The sequence below is a fragment of the Ochotona curzoniae genome, unplaced genomic scaffold, assembly GCF_017591425.1.
Source record: "Ochotona curzoniae isolate NIBS_2020 unplaced genomic scaffold, NIBS_Ocur_1.0 contig_4792, whole genome shotgun sequence".
NCBI lineage: Eukaryota > Metazoa > Chordata > Mammalia > Lagomorpha > Ochotonidae > Ochotona > Ochotona curzoniae.
The window spans coordinates 11818095-11837794 of NW_024466389.1; the positions used below are offsets into that span (position 1 = coordinate 11818095).

Below are 19700 nucleotides of genomic sequence, written 5' to 3' on the forward strand. Positions count from 1 at the left end.
ACAAGGAGATCTTTCCACTAGCCTGTGTACTTGCTAAAATGGCCAATGCCACTGCTATAGCTTTATCCTGTATAAACGCATTAGGTCAGGTCCAATGAGAAGTCCTCCACAACTGAGCTGCTACTGATTATCTTGCTCAGAAATGAGGTGCAATGCTGAGAGCTAGCGAGAATGTGTTGTTTCAATCTCACCAATAATTCCATATTAACTGAAAAGGAGATTAATAAGGTACATGAAGAAATAAATTTGGAGGGCAGTGTTGTTGTATTATCCCATATGGGTGTGATTCAATTCCTGACTGTTCCACTTCCTATCCAGCTCCCTACTGTGGCTGGGAAAGCAGCAGAAGATTCAAAAGCTTGGGCCCCTGCACCCAGGTGGGGCCTGGAACAAGTTCTGGGTTCCTGGCTTCAGCCCAGCCCAGCCCCAGCTGTTGCAGCTGTTGCAGCCATTTGGGGAGCAAGCCAGTGGATGAAAGGTCTCTCCCTCTCTTTTACTGTAATTCTGCCTTTCAAATGAATGCAATAAATCTTTTGCCAAAAATTGATTCCCATGTTATTTCAAACCAACTAACCAACCAAAATTTCCACTTCGATCTCCAAACTATTTGGAGAATGGATCTGTCCCTCATGGCCATGGCCATTTCAAGGACCCGCGTGTCTGCCATATGTGTCACGTGTCATTGCCCTTGGGAGTCTACATACTGGGTGGCTTAGGCAACTGACCTCTTCCAGAACTGCTTGGCTGCAGAAAGAACATGATGTGTCCAGTCCTCGCTGCCCGGGCCCTTAGGTAATCTCTGCCAACAGAGTCCCCACTGCCTGACCACCCTGCTCAGCAGGAACAGCCAGAGCCAGCAATGTCCCTAATGGGACTCCAGCCTGGGTGGGAGGGGATTTAGGGGGAGGAGCTGTCGAGTAGATGGGAAGCTGCAAAAGACTGCACCAACAATGCAAAGATTCTGTCTATCCAGCTGGGAAACAAGCCTTGTCATGTCATTACTGGCTGCCAATGCCAAGGTTGACACAAACGGCCAGGTGGCCACGTCACGGTGCTCATAGGTCCCTGACCAGTTTCAGGAGAATGGTGAAGGTGAGCAGCACTCCCAGCAGGCCCTGCGAGAAGGCACCTTCTTTGCTCTGTAGCGTCTGTGTTACATATAAACCCCATACCCGGTGTTGGTGGGGTTCTTTCCCCTCCTGGTTTGTAGGGGTTCCTGTCTTTTTTCTGTTTCAATAAACTTCACTGAAATCACCTTCTGTGCTCATGCATTAACCTCATGCTTTGTCACTGATGGAAGAGTCCCTGCAGTTCACATCAGCTGCAACATTTGCATCCCATCCGCTTGCATCCTCTTCCTCAGAGTTTTATCTTAAAGTCCCTTCTTTGAGATGTCTTCTGAGGCTCCTCAATAAATCTGGACCAGCACAATGGGATGGCAGTCTGAGCCTTCAGCTTCCCACATGGGCACTGGTTCGTTCAAGTCCCAGCTTTTCCACTGCTGATCCAGCTCCCTGCTAACATCCCTGGGAAAGCGGTGGAGGATGCCCCAAGCCCTTGGGTCCCTGCACTCGTGTGGGAGATGTGGACGAAACTCTTGGCCGTCAGCTTCAGACCAAATCAGCTCTGGCTGTTGAGGCCTTTGGGGGAGTGAACTAGCAGATGGAAGATCTCTCTGTGTCTCCTTTTCTCTCTATAATTTTGCCTCTCAAAAAGCAAAAATCTTTTGAAAAAAAAAAAATAGGGGCTAACATAAGGCATAGTGGACCAGGCCTCAACCTGAAGTGCTGGCATCACATAAAGGTACCAGTCCATATCCTGGCTTCTCTGCTTCTGATGCAGTACCTTGCCTATGACATGGGCGGGCAGCAGAGGATGGCCCAGGTCCTTGGGCCCCTGCACTCATATCGGGGACCCAGAAGGAGCTCCAGGCTCCTGGCTTTGGATCGGCTGGGCCCCGGCTGTTGCAGTTGCTTGGGGAGTGGGCCAGTGGTAGGAGGATCTCTCTGTCTTTCTTTCTCTCTCTGTAACTCTGCCTTTCCAAGAAAAATCTAAAAACTAAATAATAAAGATAAATGAGTCCATCCCTTCTCCACCATATTGCCCACGCTGGCTGAATTCTTTACATTGTCTTTGGCTTAAACTTGAAAGGTAGAGAGAGAGTCATAGGCTGAGGCAGAGTCCTCCCTCCCGCTGGGTCACTCTCCAGATGCTGCAATGACCTGCGTTGGCCCAGAAGCCAGGAACCGAGAATCCAGCCCGCTTTCCCACTTACCTGGACTATCATCAGCTGCCTTTCGGGGGGCATGGTAGCAGGGAGCTGGCAGCAGAAGTGAATTCAGGAACCCAGGCACTCCAGCATGGGAATCCAGGCATCCCACACGGCACCTCAAGCGCTGTACCAATGCCAGCTCCCGCTCCCCCCACCCCCAGCTGTGCCAGTACCTAACATTTCAAAAACAAAAGATTTATTTTAAAGGCAGAATGAACACACAGGAAGAGGGAGAGAAAAAGAGAACTTTCATCCACTGCTTCCCTCCCTAGATGGCCAGAACAGCCGGTCCTGGCCTAGGCCTCGTCAGAGCCTGGAGCTCCACCCGGGTACCCTGAGTGGATACTTTGGGTCCAGGCCTGTGGGCATCTGCTGCTTCCCCAGGCACATTAGCAGGGTGCTGGATCAGAAGCACAGTGGCCCGGACCTACATCAGTGCTCCAACAGAGCATACAGATGTTGCAAGTAGCGTCTCCATCAAGTGCTGTGTCACAGAGCTGCCCTCCTGCCTGACACTCCGGTTCCTGGGGACCCACGAGTCTGTTCGCTCACCAGTCCGCAGCCTCCCTGCTTCAGCACGCGGACTTCCGCTGGTCTGGTGCGTCTGGCACAGACAAGGGCGCTTCCAAAAGCCACGGAAGAAAATCAACAGGTGAGTCCTTCTTGGTGCAAAGCATCTTGAAATCCTTGTATGGGAAGTGTTATCAAGAAATCTATGGAAACGCACACTGTGGGAAAGCTATGCACAGACTAAAAAGTTGTTTTCCAACAAAATAATTTATCTATGAATGCGATCTTCCTTGGACTTTCAGAACCACTCCCCTCGAGAGCAGGCACAGTATGGTCTCTGTTCAGTAAGAGAGCCCTCATGTCTCCGGGACCTTCCTATCTTTGCAGCCCTGTCTTACAGGTAAGAAAGTCAAGGCTTGAACTCCAAGCAGCTGGCGCAGAGTTCAGGAGCCAGCAGGTGATGGGACAGAAGGTTCAACCCGGGCAGGGAGCATGAGAGCATGGTCTGAGTGCTGAGGGCTCCTCTGGGTTCCAGACATGGTGGGGACGCCCTGGGTCAGAGTGAGGACCCTGCCCCACCAGGGTCTCTAGGGGCAATCTGGGAAGGAAGGCCCTATGCTTGTTTTGATTCTGTTTCCAGCAAGAGTGCAGAGGTTCGTCCCCGTCCCCCCCCCCCCCCCCCCCGCTGGTGGAGGCCAGACTGACAGGATTAGAGGAAGCAGCTGGCCGCAGCCTGTGCCCTGCGGGAGCGAGCTCACATTCCCGGCACTGTGCACAGGCCAGCTCCCCGCAGCCCAGTCGCATTCCACCTCGGTCATTTCCCTGAGCCCAGATGTTTGCTAATGAGTTGGGGTGAGGGGCTCTTGGCCCTCGGCCCCCAGGTGGGGCCCCACATTTACCTCAGCCCCAAGAGCCTGGCCCAGAGCCAGTAGGCTCTGGCCTGAGGCCTGTGCCCCATGCCAGCCTGGCCTGTCAGGGCAGCTGCTACAGTGCTGCCAGTCAGGGGTAACTTCTGGAGTCTGAAGACTCTGACACGACGGGTCCTGCCCTTCCTTCTGGGGCCCCACCACCTGGACCCACTGCAGCCCAGTGGAAGGGGCAGCAAGGAGGGCACAGGACCTGGGGGTGGGGAGGGCACAAGAGCCAAGGTTTTGGAGTAGATTGGTCCAGGTTCAAGCCCAGGTTTTGTCTGTCACTATCAATGTGGTGACTGTCATTGCTAACGGGGTGGGCACCGGGGGCAGAGCCTTGAGGCACCCACACTGAGCCCAGCGCCTGCTCTGCACTCCAGCTCCCTGCTCAGGACATGCATCCTGCCACGCTCCAGTGCCCCCCACTCAAGAGACCTGGACTGAGTTCCTGGCTCCTGGCTTCGGCCTGACCCAGCCCCAGCAGGCGTTTGGGGATGAGGGATGGGGAATGGACCGGTGAATGGAAGATCCCTCTGTTACTCCTTCAAATAAATTAAGATCAATCAATCAATTAAAAGAGATTTACCTGTGCTACACTGTTCCAGCTCATCTTGGCTCTGATCACGGAGAGTGCTGAGCAGAGGGAGGTGGGCCCATCACCCCTGCGCTCCGGGAGCCCACCGCCAACCAAGGAAAGCAGGGTCCTCAGAAGCAGGGACTCCCAGTCCAGACCCACGCCCTGAGGAGGAAGGCCTTCCTGCTACTTGAGGGTTCAGGCCAGACTTTCCAACCTGGTGTGTCTCAGGTGGAAGGGAATTGCAGGCAAGGGCGACAGCCTCTAAGAGACGGCGTAGAGGCTGGATCTGCAGAGTGCACAGGGGTGTCACCCGCGGACCACCAGGAGCCACCCGCCGTGCACAACAACCTCACGACGCCCTAGCAGGGTGATCCCTCGGCTTCCGGACAAGCCGGGTCAAACACTGGGACGTGGTGGGTCAATGGTGTCTCCCCTCCATTCCCACACTCGGTCCCAGGAGGGGTCTCTTACGCTGCCAGTTTCCAAGGAGCAGGGCTACTTTCTCCCTAGCTGGGCACACAAAGCAAAGGGCACAGCCACAGTGCCCTTCTCTCTTCCTGAGAGTCCCAGAGTCTCTGGCGTTCTAGACAGGACTGTTTTTCCCCCTTGACATGGTTAGCCGTGTGCCTGGAGCCCAGCGGAGATCGAGCGCTACTGGGGCACAAACTGCGGCTCCCACAGGCCGGGGGGCGCGCCCAGGAGCAGGTAGGACGAGCGCACCTGCAGGAGGGCTGCAGCGCGCAAGACCGCAGGGACGAGACTTGCCGCGTTCCTCGCAAGGGGCATCAGAGTCACCACGAGACCCGGCACGATCCACTCGGGCAAAGTCTCCCGGAGGCAAGAAGACTCGGGCACGGGGAGCCCCGGGCCTGGCCCCGGGGTCCCCCGCCCGCCGGCGAGCCGGCCGCTCCTCCGCACCGTCGGACCGCGCCGGGGCCGGGCCGGGGCTCCTCTTGCGCCGCAGCCCGGAGGGAGCGGCCGCGCGCGCCCGCCCTCCGCCGCGGCCCTCCCCTCGCTGCCCCCGCCCTCGCTCCCTATTTGGAGCCGAGACTCCCTGACGTCGGAGCCGCTCGGCTCGCAGCTCCCCCGCACCGCGCGCCCGCCCGGGCCGCAGACGGCGCGAGCGCAGCCCAGCCGAGCCTCGCGGGGCCGCCGCCCGCTCCGTCGGCCCCTCCGCCCAGCCTCCCGGGGGCTCCCGGGCCTGCGACCCCGCGGCCCGCAACCAGCTGCGTAGGAGCCGGTGGCCGCGCCGCGCTCCTGGCCGCCACTGCGCGCGGTAAGTCCCGGCCGGGCCGGCACGCGGGCGCCCGGCTTCCAGAGGCTCCGGCCGCGCCCCCGGCCGCGGGCTGCGCCCTCCGCTCGGCGTCGGGCACCGTGCGGGAGGCACCGCCGGCGCGGAGCTCGGGAGCCCAGGGCCCGCCGGGCACCGGAGACGTGGGCGCGGCACCCGGGCGGCCAGGGGACACCGCTGCGCCCGGAGTCCGTCTCCGGATCCCATTTCGGGGTCGGGAGTTCCCGCGGCCCCAGAGGAGGGACGGAGAGAGATGCGGAGCCGAGAGAAAGCCGGGCGGGTCGCGTCGGCGCCGGGGCAGCGCCCGGGGCTCAGCCGAGGGGCTCGCGCGTCCTCCGGCGCTCGCTCGGGCCTCCGGGCTGGTGGACGGCTCGGCCTCGCTCGGCGTCCCGCTCCCCTTCCGTGCGTCTCCGTCGCCCCGTTTCCGCCCCTCTTTCAGCTCGAGCCACCCCGCTCCGCTTTCAGCTCCCCTGGGGTCGCCGGCGGTGCCTCCCGCGTCTTTGCTTTTTTCTCTCTCCTCCCCGCGGCGCCTGGTCCCCCACCCTCCGGTTCAGGCATCACCCCCAGCCCCAGTTTCGGAGGTCGCCATGCCCCCACCCCACCCCCAGTCGGGTGTCTGGGTTTCTTGTAGGCCGGGCGCGAGCCAAACCTCCGCCAGCCCCCCGGGCCTGGCCTGGGTCGGTTCCCCTGCCCTGAAATTGAGTCTGGGGTTGGCAAAGCCTGGCCTTTCCGGGGGCTCGGTCTTCTTACGAGTCCCACCCTCGCTAGGTGGGCTGGACGGCCGGCAGGGCCCTGCTGCCGGCCACCTGCCCGGCAACTAGCAGGGCGGGGTGAGCCCGTGGAAGCCTCGGTGCTCCGTGTGCTGTGTGCTGTGTGTGTGTGTAGGGGCGTGGGGGCCACATTTGCAGGTTCTCTGCGACCCTCTCCAGGCTCCAGATTCTCCAGTCTGTAAGGAAGGGCTGGAAAAGAGCGATCAGAACCGGAGGCCAAGAACTAGGGCCTGGCCGGGTAGTGGGGTGGAGAAGCCCCTTACCCTTTGTGGCTGTGTAATCCGCCCCTCCCTCCTGGCACTCCCCCGGGCTTCGGCTTCGGGGCTACTTAGGTGTGGTTGGCTTTGAGTGTGGGAAGGGGAATCATGGAAAAGGCGGGGTTGGGGGGTGTCACTGTGCTCACCGCCCCCCAGCCCTGGGCCCGTGTGCTGCTGGCCTGGCAGGGGTGTGGGTGTGCCGCTGCCGCTGCAGGATTTTGCAGTGAAGTTTCAGACTGAGTTTGGCTTCTTGCCCCTCTCCCTCTCCGCCTGCAACCCCGTGGGGTCGGTGGGGCTGTTGGTGAGGGCTGCGGAGCAGCTGTGCGGGCAGGCCCTGACCTGGCTGCCCCTCAGGAGGGCTGTGGCCCCAGCAGGGGTGTTGGGGGTGGGGTAGGGCGCGCTGCAAGGGGGAGCCCCTTGGCAGAGGCAGGCAGATCTGGGTGGCATAGGCGCTCATCTCTGCCCGAGGCAGGAAGTCGCCCTGCAGGGAGCATGCATCCTGGGCTTGTGGTGTCACAGCAGGGCAGCAACGGTGAGCAAGACTCTGCCCCGGCGAGTCTACCAAAATGGCCATTCCCACAACGTGCTGCAGGTGGCATGTAGGGAGAGACCGGGCACGGTTTGCTGCTCCTTCTGTAACCTTTGGGCTGCCCTGTCCCTGGGCCCAGGACACAACCCTGCAGGGCTGGCAGGGCCAGGGCCTGGGCTGGGCGAGTGAGGTCCACCTTGTGCTTGTCCCCCACCCGCATGATGCTTGCAGTTACACCAGTCGAGGAAGTCCCTGTTCTCATTCCAAGACCTTACAAGATCACCCCCAGCAAGGCTGGCTTCCAGCTCCAAGGCTGCGGCCACAAACGCCACGCCCTCCATGCCCGGCTGCCACTCAACCTGCTGCCCCACAGGGCCTGTCTGCTCCCGTGGGATTCCAGCTGGTGCTGAGCTCTCCCTGGTCCTCTGGGGGTTGGAATTGACATGCACTCTCTCCCACAGCAAGGACTGTGCCAGGCAGCACTCAGCAGGTGGTAAAACCCTCCCCCCTTGCTTGGATTTCCCCTAAACCCAGTGTCTTTGGGCGGATATGTTCTAGGGGCTGGAGGAGGTGCAGAAGGAAGTGGCCAAGGGCAAGGAGGGCCTGCGTCTGGGACTGAAGCCCCTGGCAGGCAGCTCTGAGCTTTCTGTCTGTTGCCCTGGGAGGCGGGTGCTCCCACACTTCCCACTTTCCAGGTGAGGAAACTGAGGCAGGGAAGGGTGCAAGGGGCTGAATGCAGATTAGAACCCAGGTCTGTCATGGGGGACAGGGTGGCAGTGGAGGCCAGATGGGGTTCTGGCTCTGTGTGCTACTGTGGTTCCCAGGGGCACAGGCGGGTTTGGGGTGCCCGTGCAGGCCCATGTGTGCAGGTGGGTTTGGGGTGCCCGTGTGTGCAGGTGGGTTTGGGGTGCCCGTGTGTGCAGGTGGGTTTGGGGTGCCCATGAGCAGGCATGAGTGGTGCAAAGCTTGAGAATCCTGGTGTGCCTGGCCTTCATTGCCCCTAGAATGATGATACTTTCCCGAAAAGGACTGGGGGTTGGATTGCTATGCATAATCCCTGGTGGTGGAGAGGGGGTGCCCTTGACCTCCAGCCCCTAGAGGGCATTTAGGGTGCTGTACTGGGATACCTTTCCAGGGGTGGATGTGTCACAGCTCCCGACCTGGATCTGGGAAGAGTGCATACGGCATGCGCTGGGCCACAGCCTGGGCTCAGAGCAGGCCTCCTGGGCAAGATGGTCAGGTTCTGCTATGGGGTGGAAGACCCCTCCTCTGGAAGCTTGCCCTCCCTGGCCTTCCCCAGAGACCCTGTGACCCGAGGCCCCCAGGAAGCCTCCAGGGTGGGTAGGCTGGCTGGCTTGCTTCCCGGGTAGGAGATGGGTGGACGACTTCAGGGGTCTCTGCCACCTCCCAGGTGTAGGTCTGATTTCTCTCATTGACTGTGTGTGTTCCAGGGGCCTGGGGGTCCCCATCAGTGAAATGCGGGCACGGAGAGCAGGAGTGCAGGGCTCATGTCTCTGGGTCCCTCTCCCAGCCTGCACCCTGGGGCTCCCTCACCCACCCTGCGTTCAGTGCTGTTCCACCAATGCTCCCCACGGCCCTCCCCTCTGCGCTGCTGCGTGACAGCTGTGGGGGCTGGGACCAGAGTGCCGCTGAGCTGTGCGAGGACGGGGAGAAAGCAAGGCAGGGGGCCCAGAAAGGCAGTCAGAGCTCAGGAAGGATGGTACTGCCACTGCTGACTGTGTGGAAAACCAACAGCCAGGAAACAGGCCTGCTGCCGCTGGGGGTGTCCTGGGTTACCAGGGCAGGGCTGGGTGTGTCCAGACTCCCCCAGGCTTTGGTGCCTCCTGTGCCAGCCCAGCCCGGGCTCTGATGCCCGCCTAGCCTTTCCCATGATGCCCTGATGGAGGGGAGTTGGTTTTGGCCAGCCTCCAGGGTGCTGGGCGCCTTCATAGACTTGTGAACTTGTCCAGGGACCATGCTGGGCTCCCTGGGTGGGGTTACGGTACCCCTCCGTGGCCAGGATGGGGCTCTGTGCTGACCTCTGCGGGGGGGCCTCAGTTTGTCTCTTTGTTCCCCAGCCTCAGCCACCACCTGTCCCCAGTGGCCAGTCCTTGCTCAGTGCTCTCTGGTCTCCCAGTAACCCCGGCTCCGGACCCTAGTCCCAGCTGTCCCTGACTTCGGCCAGTTGTGACTTCAGTCTTGGCCTCTCCTGGCGTCCTCTGCAAGGCTCACCTCCGATCTCCATTCTACACCCTGCCTGACTCCCAGGGTCGTCTACCTCCCTGGCTCCACCTGGCATAATTCAGCAGAGGATGGGGTGGGGCGGGACACATCCCTGGAAGCCGCGGGCTTGCAGGGTCTCCTGGTCCTGTCGGGGTGTGCAGTGGTCAGCCCTGACTCAGCCCAGCTGCCTGGGGGAAGTGGGGTGGAGGGCAGAGGCCTTGTTGGGGCACAGAAGCTTCCTGGAAGTTGCACCTGTTGGGAAGTTAGGCAGCCCATTAGGCATAAACTCATGCTGTTTTGTTTGGTTGTGGTTGTACGGAAAGTCCAGTGGAACTTGTGGATGGGGGCGGAAATGAGTGAGAGCCTGAATGGAGTCTGTGTCTCCTGCTGGGCTGGGAGCAGTGCTTGTACGGTCACTGGGGTCCCTACAGGGCACCACTGCCGTCACACCTGCCTTCCCCACCTGCACACCCAGCCCACCTAGCCTTTCACCATTGAGGGCGTGCATGATCCAGCCTCCTCTGCAGGTGATCCTGGTCCTGGCAAGGAGGTTCTGGGGCTGGGTTGGGGGCATGACCAGACCAGGCTTCTCGGGGAGCTGTGCCTGGTTAAACTCCATGAAGTACCCCCTCGGGACTGCCCCGCCATGCAGATTCCCAGCTTGTCTGAGCTGGAACCTTCAGTGTAAATGCTCTCCCCCCCCCCCCGTGACGGTCTTAGCTTTGAGGACCATTGGTCCAGGCCACCTCACTCACTTTGCAGGTGGGGAAACATGCCTGAATTATTCAAACAGCACACACGGGTCCTGTGGTTTTTCCCAGGGTCCCAAGGACCCCCGGCCAGCACTGCCTTCATTTCCAGATCTTTCTGGAACCTCCCTCCCCCATGTTCATTGAGGTGTGGGAGTTGGTGAAACTTCCAGAAGATAATGCTGGGCCAGCTTCCCCCTCTGGACTTGCTCATCACACACAGACTGTCCTACAGCGCCATCTTGTGGCGGACTGTGGTACTGCGCTGGTGTCTTGCCTTTACCCTGCTCCCCTCCAGACCCAGGCTGGGGCCCTGGTTGAGGGAGACCCTGAAGAAGCTCCTGGCTCCTGACCCAGCTGGGGCCCTGGTTGAGGGAGACCCTGAAGAAGCTCCTGGCTCCTGACCCAGCTCCGGCCGTTGCATCATTTGGGGAGTGAATCATCAGACGGAAGATCTTCCTCTATGTCTCTCCTCCTCTCTGTATATCTGACTTTGCAACAGAAATAAATAAAAAAAAAAAGAGGGGGGAAGATTTTCTGTCTGGTGGTTCATTCCCCAAGTGGCTGCAACGGCCAGAGCTGAGCCAATCCAAAGCCAGGAGCTTCTTCCAGGTCTCCCATGCAGGTGCAGGGTCCCAAGGCTTTGGGACTGCTTTCCCAGACCATAAGCATGAGCTGAATGGAAAGTGGGCTGCCAGAACATGAACTGACACGCATATGGGATCCCAGCACATGCAAGGCAAGGATCCTAGCCACTAGGCTATCACTCCAGGCCCAAGAAGTAATTTTTTTTTAAAGTTTTATTTATTTTTCTTGGAAAGGCAGATAAGATTTACAAAGAGCAGGAGAGACAAAGATCTTCCTTCTGCTGATTCACTCCCCAAATGGCTACAATGGCTGGAGTTAAGCTGATCCAAAGCCAGGAGCTTCTTCTGCGTCTGCCACGCGAGTGCAGGGTTCCAAGGCTTTGGTCTGTCCTCGACTGCATTTCCCCCAGGCCACAAGCAGGGAGCTGGATGGGAAGTGGAGCAGCCAGGGCACAAACTGGCATCCATATGGAATCCCAGCATGGGAAAAGCAAGGATTTAGCCATTGAGCCATCGCAGTGGGCCCAAAAATAACTTGCTTAGGGGCTGGTATTGTGGCGCCACAGGGTAAGCCCTTGCTTGGGATGCCCATAGCCTGTGCCAGCTTGAACCCCAGCTTCCTGTCATTGCATCGGGGGCAGCGTGTGCTGGCCTGGTCCTGGACTCCATGTGGGAGGCCTGTTCCTGCTCCCTGCCTTCCGCCTGGCCCCAGCTCTTGTGGGAGTGAATTTGCTGATGAAAGGCGACTCTTCTCTCTTTCATTCTGCCTTGCTTTTTTTTTTTTTTAAAGATTTATTTTTATTATTTTTTCATTGGAAAGGCGGATATACAGAGAGGAGAGACAGAGAGGAAGATCTTCCGTCCGATGATTCACTCCCCAAGTGAGCGCAACGGGCCGATACTATGCCGATCCGAAGCCAGGAGCCTCTTCCGGGTCTCCCACGCGGGTGCAGGGTCCCAAAGCTTTGGGCCGTCCTCAACTGCTTTCCCGGGCCACAGGCAGGGAGCTGGAAGGGAAGCGGGGCTGCCGGGATTAGAACCGGCGCCCATATGGGATCCTGGGCGTGCAAGGCGAGGACCTTTAACCACTTGCGCCACCACGCCGGGCCCTGCCTTTCTTTTTTTAAAGATTTATTTTTATTATTTTTTTATTGGAAGGACAGATATACAGAGAGGAGAGACAGAGAGGAAGATCTTCCGTCCGATAATTCACTCCCCAAGTGAGCGCAACGGCCGACGCTATGCCAATCCGAAGCCAGGAGCCTCTTCTGGGTCTCCCATGCGGGTGCAGGGTCCCAAAGCTCTGGGCTGTCCCCGACTGCTTTCCCGGGCCACAGGCAGGGAGCTGGAAGGGAAGCGGGGCCGCCGGGACAGAACCGGCTCCCATATGGGATCCCGGGTGTGCAAAGCGAGGACTTAACCACTTGCGCCACTGCGCCGGGCCCCTTATCCCTGGGTGCCATGGTAGTTTGACAGCAAGGAGCACCCTCTCCCCTTCCTCTCCGGGGCACACAGGAGAAAAAGAAAGTTGAAACATTTTTCCCACCCATCTTCCTCCATACCTCAACCCTCCCGGTCCTATTAAAACATTGCCTAGGCTGGTGGAGACGGTGTTGTGGCACAGTGGGCTAAGCTGCCTGTGATGCCAGCATCTCGTCCCATGTCGGGATGGGCGTGAGTCCTGGGTGTTCTGCCTCCAGCGCAGCCGCAGGCTCGGGCACCTGGGAAGGCAACAGTGGGTGACAGAATTGCCTGGGCCCCTGCCGCGGGTGCAGGAGGCCTGGATGGAGCTCTGGGCACCTGCTCCCACCTGCAGCAGCAAATAAATCTTTTTACAAAAGCCACGTAGGGCATAGGGCGGCGGAGAACAGCTCACATATGGGATGTGTGTTAAAGCTGGGCTTTCTTAATGCCTCGTTTAACCTTCCCAGTAGCCACCTGGTGTGGGCGCTGTTTGCTGTTCACCGCCCTTCTGTGAGCTTCTGAGAGCTGCGGGGGTGTGTCCCTGGTTCTTCTGCCTTTTTGTTGGGGGGGGGAGATCTACTTGTTTTTTATTTGAAAGGCAGATTTTATATAGAGAGAAGGAGAGAGAGAGAGAGAAGTCTTTCATCCACTGGTTCACTGCCTAAATGGCTGCAATAGCCAGAGCTGAGCCAATCTGAAGCCAGGAGCCAGGAGTTGCTTCTAGGCCTCCCATGTGAATGCAGGATCCCAAGGCTTTGGGCCATCCTCCATTACTTTCTCAGGGGGTAAGCAAGGAGCTGGATGGGAAGTGGATCAGCCAGGACATGAACCAGCGCCCATGGGGGATCCCAGTGCCACAGGATGGACGATTAACCTCACGCACCACCGTGCTGGCCCCACATGGCCCAGGTTTCGTGGGGTCCTCAGTGGGAGAGCTGGGATCCACACCTGGCAGTTGGATGGCAGAGCCCCTCCCCACCCCCTCACATGCTCCCTCTGCTCAGCTGCAGGGCACCGGAGGCCACGGGCATCATGCTGCGTGTGCTGGTGGGGGCCGTCCTCCCTGCCATGCTGCTGGCTGCCCCCCCGCCCATCAACAAGCTGGCCTTGTTCCCGGACAAGAGCGCCTGGTGTGAAGCCAAGAACATCACACAGATTGTGGGCCACAGCGGCTGTGAGGCCAAGTCCATTCAGAACAGGTGGGAGCCAGGGGCCCTGCTGGGGTCGGGGGACGAGGAGGAGGAGGGAGGAGAGTGGAGGGGGGAGGAGAAGTAGGCGGTGGACTGGGGCACCGGTCCACCTCCCATCCCGTGACACCAGCCTGGTATGGCGTCTCCTTCCACAGGGCGTGCCTGGGCCAGTGTTTCAGCTACAGCGTCCCCAACACCTTCCCGCAGTCCACCGAGTCCCTGGTGCACTGCGACTCCTGCATGCCAGCGCAGTCCATGTGGGAGATTGTGAGTACCAGCCTCACCCTGCAGGGCTGCAGATGGCCGCCGGCATAGGGCACTGAGGCTTGTACTGAGCTGTGGTCCTAGCCCAGGGTGCACCCCAGCTTGTTCAGGAAGCAGGACCTGCCCAAGCTGTATCCCCATGTCACGCTCATGAGGGTCCCCTGGGTGGCGTCCCGCTGCCAGCCCCTGTCCAGTGCAGTCGGTCCTCCCTGCTGTGGCTCTCCACCTCCCCCCGAGCGGCACACCCAGCACCAGCTCCCTTCCTTCGGATAGCTGCTCGCCACACCTTGGGGCCTTGCCCTGCTTGGAAAATCTCTGTCCTTGTGCTCCCATGAGCAGTTCCTGTTCATGCATTTGCCCTGGACTTAGGCATCCCACTCCAGAGCCCTGTCCCTACCCACTCCCCAACCTGGTCCGATCCCTGGGCACCACGTGCCTCCTAGGAGCCTCTGACACCCCTCAGCCCTGCACCTGCGTCTGACTGGTTCTGGCTGACCCAGCTGCCCCGGCAGACTCTGGGGTCCCCCAGGGATTGCCCCATTCCTTGTGTCCGCAGAGCTGGCACGTGGAGCAGGTGTTCCATAGGAGGAAGCTGGGAAGGGAAAGGCAGACAGGAGGCAGGACCCTGCGGGGGTGGGGTGGGGGGGAAGGATGCTCGTTGTGACCTTCAGTGGGCTGCGTTCTGCAGCAGGTGGGGTCTGGGTAGAGCCAAGGATGAGCGAATCAGTGGGGCAGAGTCGGGGGGCAGTGGGCTGGCCAGGGCCTTCCAGCAGAGGGAATGGCCTGGGCACAGGCTCTGGGGAGATCAGGCTGCAGGGTGGCCGTGGTGGCCAGGTCAGCTGGGAGCTGGGATTTCCCTGCAAGCACAGGGCTGAGCCACGTCAGATCCCCTCTCCACCCCCGGGGAGCGGTCCCGTGGCTGCTGTGGGACAGGGAGGGGGTGGGACCAGGTGTCAGGACCTTTCCTCGCCTCCATGGACCCACAGAGCTTCCTGGGCTGGCAAGGGTGGGCTCTGGGATTCCTGGAACCGGGGACTCACCATGCGTTGGGGGGGCGATAGCCTTTGCCAACATCCCTGCTCCCCTACAGGTGACCTTGGAGTGTCCCGGCCACAAGGAGGTGCCCCGGGTGGACAAACTGGTGGAGAAGATCCTGCATTGCAGCTGCCAGGCCTGCGGCAAGGAGCCCAGTCATGAAGGGCTGAGTGTCTACATGCAGGGCGAGGACGGGGCCGGCACCCAGCCTGGCGGCCACCCCCAACCCAGCGGGCAGACCCCCGAACCCGAGGACCCCCCCGGCGCCCCCCACACCGAGGAGGAGGGGGCGGAGGACTGAGGGACCCCACTCTTCCTCCCCCCCGCCACGTCCCCCTGTGGAATGCTGGGTCTCACACCCCCCCGCCCCCTGCCCGGGGAGGAGTGAGGGAAGAGGCTGAAGCCCCGCTTTGGCACTGGATGGACTTGGATTCGGACATGGACTTGGCTGGCTGCCCGGTTGCCATGGAGATCTGCAGGGGAGGGGCAGAGTCAGGCTGCACAATTTAATATATTCACGGGTCGGGGGAGGAAGCTGTGTCCTATGGGGTCTTTGAAGGGAGGGGGTACCCTTTACCCTTTCTTCCTATTGGGGGTGTATGCCTGGGTGGGGGAAGAGGGGCCCCCCATGTTGACAGCAGGTTCCCAGTGGGGCAGGGTTCTTGGGGTGATCAGCGGAGCTCTGTGGCCCCCAGCCCCACGGGGTAGCTGCTCCCCCACGCACACTGGTGCCTCCCTCCCTGGTGTGGTTTAGGAGTCAGGCCCCGCCCCCGGCACCCCGCTGATTGGCAGCACCAGTGGACGCCTGGTTCTCTGGCCTTTCCCTGGCTTGCTCAGCCGGCCTGGTTCTCAGCGGAGGGAGAGACGGGCGGACATGAGCCTCCCTGGGCTGAGGGTGAGGGCGTGATCCCCTTTCACCTGCCCACCTCCCAGGCCGTCACTGAGCAGGGCGCCCCACCCCTCTCCTCACCTTGGAGATGGGGTGCCTCCAGCAGCTCCCCAAAGCCCTAGGGCCTTGGAAAGCCGATGGAGACAGCCCCATTCCTGTGGGGTGCAGAAGACGACCTGCCTCACCCTGATACCCCAAGAGGATCCGTGGTGGGGGTGGGGAGGGGCGCCCCTGGCTGAGCCCGAGGAACTGGGGTGCCAGGGCCAGCATCACCTCTCTGCAGCTCCCCCCAACCCATTCCTCCGCCAGTCGACCCCAGCTGCACTTTAACCCCAGAGGGAGGTAGGACCTGGGGCCAGCAAAGAAGTGCCTTTGTCCCCAGCACTGCCTGTGCCAAGGGCGCTGCTGGTCGCCGCCCCTGCCCCTGCCCCCTGTTGGACGAGAGCTTCTGGACCTTGTAGCCAGTAGGTAGATGCCACCTGACAGACCCAAGTCTCCTTGGGAATAAACCCCTTCCGCACCTGCCTCCTCTCGTGTCCTTGTTGGCTGCTGGTGGGGGGTGTGGGCACCCCGAGACGCTGTGGCTCACTCATTTTCCCTCCAGCGGCCCCTGACTGTGACATCTCTGGCCGCCCCACCTCCCTGGCACACCGCGGACGGCCTTCAGGACCACAGCTGACAGGTGTTGCCCGTCCATGCCCTGACTTGGACTGGCTGAACTGTCTCCTTTAGCCCTCACTGTGACCCTGGGCCCTGTGGCAAGCCCACCAGTTGTGAACCCTCGTGGCCAATCCCGCAAGGCTCCGCCTTGGTGCGGTGAGCCAACTGCCAGCGGGTCTGTGTGGCTGTGTCACATCCCTGCTCCTTGGCAGGGTCCCCTCACCAGCACGCGCCCTCAGCTTGCACTGCACAGGGAACTGAGCTAACCAGACCTGCTGCAGACCAGGCAAGGGGCCCTGTGGGCTCTGTGCACACCCAGCACCTGTGACAGAAGGGACTTGAGGACAGAGTTTGGGTCCCTGGGGGGCCCCCAAGGTGGGCACTTGCAAATAAAGGAGTACCCATGATAAGTGTGGCTGCCACAGGTGGGGGTGGTGCCAGGCCTTGGCACCAGTGGATTTAGTCCCAGTGCCAACTCAGGAGTTGCTACCTTCCTGTATCTGGAACAAGGCAAGGTATAAACTTACTGATTCATAAAGAAAGGAATTGGGGGGCCAGGTGCAGTAGCCTGGTGGCTGAAGTCCTCACTTTGCAAGTGCCGGGATCTCATATGGACACCGGTTCTAATCCCGGCAGCTCCATTTCCCATCCAGCTCCCTGCGAGGCCTGGGAAAGCAGTTGAGGACAGCCCAAAGCCTTGGGACCCTGCACCCACATTGGCTCCTGTCTTCGGATCGGCGCAGCTCTGGCCAGTGCGGACATTTGGGGAGTGAACCAATGGCTGGAAGATCCTCCTCTCTGTCTCTCCTCCTCTCTATCTGACTTTCTGATAAAAATAAATCTTTTTTTTTTTTAAAGAGATGAACTGGGGCGGGGAGGGGGAAAAGGTTGGGACCTGATTGGGAAGAGAACAGGTAGGTGGGGGAATATGGCATGGCTGTCAGTCCACGGACGGCCAGGGGTCAGACTTCACTGCAGCAAGAAGCCCTGGAGTGGACGTAGCTGTCTAGAGCTGGGCTGCAGTGACTCAGACGGGTGAGAGGGGCACTAGAGACCACTGTGGGTCACTGTGGGTCACTGTGGGTCCAGGTATGACAGGGTGGGAAGGTGGGGACCCAAGGCCTGGGGCTGGAGGGGCGGGGCCACGTCGGGGAGGAGGGGCCAAGTCAAGCGAGGGGGCGGAGCCGTGTGAGGAAGGCGTGGCTGAACCAGGGGGCGGAGTCATGTGAGGGAGGCGTGGCTGAACCAGGGGGCAGAGTCATGTAAGGAAGGTGTGACCAAACGGGGGCGGAGTCATGTGAGGGAGGCGTGGTTGAACCAGGGGGCGGAGTCATGTGAGGGAGGCGTGGTTGAACCAGGGGGTGGAGTCGTGTGAGGGAGGGAGGAGTGGCTGAAGCGGGGTTTGGGGGGGTCATGTAAGGGAGGCGGGGCCGAATGAGGGGGCGGGGCCGTGTTAGGAGATGGGGCCGTGTAAGGGAGGCGGAGCCGATTCAGGGGCGGGGCTGAATCAGGGGGCGGAGCCTTGCCGGGCAGGCGGGGCCATGCCGCGGGGGCGGGGCTATGAGAGGCAGCTCTGGATACCAGAGGCCAGCAGATCTGAGACCTGTCAGGCTGGGGCGTCGTTAGCTGTGCCGGCTTGTTGGGGTGGGAGCGGGAGGTGTGACTTGCCAAGCTGGGACCAGGCTCACACTGGGCTACCAGCAGAGCTGGAGAAAATGTCCACGAGCACGGGTGGACTCAGCATCTTCCCCAGGGGTCAGCGCTGTGCGTGCAGCCCCTCTGGCTGGCCTGGTCTGCACAGCTGCGGGGAGGTCAAGTCGGACTTACTGGAATCTTGAGCGCCGAGGCCCGGGTGTGAGGAGGTGCAGATGGTGGGGGATGTACGAGGCCGGTGGCATCGGAGCTTAGCCAGCCCTCCGGAGTGGCCGCTGCGAGGCTGAAACGGACCTCGCTTGCAGGTGCTGCTGCTGCTGCTGACCTGAGCTGCTCCTGCGTGCCGGAGGTGCCGCTGTGAGCCGCGCAGGGATTCCTGCCCGCGGTGGCCTCCTCACCTGCTGGACCTCAGTGCCTCCATCTCCGGCCTCCAGGAGCCCTCGAGGCCTCAGCTGAGGCCCTCAGCTGTCTCCCGCACAGAGGAAGCCGGCCTTGGGCTGCAAGCGACCGTGCAAAGGCCTGTGGGGCTGAATGTCTCTTCTCCACTCGGACACCTGGTGGCCACCAGGACTTGGTTTCTCCATGGCCTCCAGTGACCACTGGGGGAGCCCACGCAGAGCTCTGAAGAAGCTTCAAGTTCAAGGTAACAGATATGCCCACAAGGTGGCATCACCACCCTGGCCTTATGTGTGTGTGTGTATTTGATTAAGAATTTTAAAACATCATTGCAAAGTATGGCCCACAGATGAGCACATGGAGATGGATGATCCAGGAGGATCACACGTCCAGGTTGCCGTGCGGAGTTGCACGGCCGCAGCTTAGCCTGTGGTTCAGTGTCTGGAATCCCGCACAGCACATGGGAGCACCAGGGCTGGACACTTCTCTTCCAATCCAGGTCCATCCTAATGCGACTGTCGAGTGCCAGGGCCCCTGCCACCCACACCGGAGATCCCACGGACTGCCCGGCTCCTGGGCTCAGCCTGGCTCAGCTCTGGCTTTGCAGGAATTTGGGAAAAGGAAGCAACAGATGGAAGACCTTTCTCTTTCTGTCTCTCCTCCTCTTTCTATAAAATCTGCCTTTCCAATAAAAAGAAATATTTCAGCAAGTGAATCTTCAAATGGAAATTTTTGTCATGTTTTCTTTCAAGTAATAAAAGAACTGTAACATGGCAGAGAGCTCTACTTGGAGGACTAACCGTCCCTCCTGCTCTCTGCTGAGTCTTTCCAAACTAAAGCTCCCCAGGGCCTCTGCTGTGTGAGCTGCTTGCTGCATTCTGTTCACGGCTCTACCACCCAAACCTCGGGGTAGCACTGAACCGAGCGGTGTCCCCTGGGTAAGGACCGGACTCAGGGCTGTGAGTCCAGGACACAGGCCCCCGAGGGCCAGTCTGCACTGTTGGGCTACTTGCTGTTGTCCATATTGGAGTTACCCCCAGAGCTGAACGCATGCCCATGCTGCAGCTGGGAAGCCCAAGGCCTGGCCCAGCACTGGCCCCACACTGACAGTTTCACTGAGGGTGCTAGGGCCACTTCAAAGCAGCCTTGTAGGGTACGCCATACTGTTCTGCCACCTGCTGTACAGGAATAAAGAGATGGAGCGGCTTCCTCCCCACCCACCATTAAAATTTTTTTAAATTTATTTTTCTTAAAAGCCAGAATAGTAGAGAGGGCCAGAAGGAGATCTTCTGTTCACTGATTTACTCCCCACTTGGCCTCCACAACCAGAGCTGAGTTGGCCCAAAGCTAGGAGCCATGGGCACATGATGCTGGGGCCCAAAGACTTGGGCCCTCCTCTGATGCTTCTCCCATCACAAGCAGGCAGCTAGATTGAAAGTGGAGCAGCTAGAGTATGAACTGAGACAGAGAGAT

General features: G+C 60.1%; 1 protein-coding gene across 1 annotated transcript; it reads left to right on the plus strand.

Moving 5' to 3' along the window:
* The first annotated feature begins 13151 nt into the window (after positions 1-13151).
* Positions 13152-15155, plus strand: NBL1 (NBL1, DAN family BMP antagonist). The gene is made up of 3 exons (XM_040987707.1): positions 13152-13339; positions 13486-13597; positions 14685-15155. The coding sequence occupies exons 1-3, from the start codon at positions 13173-13175 to the stop codon at positions 14928-14930; spliced, it is 525 nt and encodes a 174-aa protein (XP_040843641.1). The 5' UTR covers positions 13152-13172; the 3' UTR covers positions 14931-15155.
* Positions 15156-19700: the final 4545 nt, after the last annotated feature.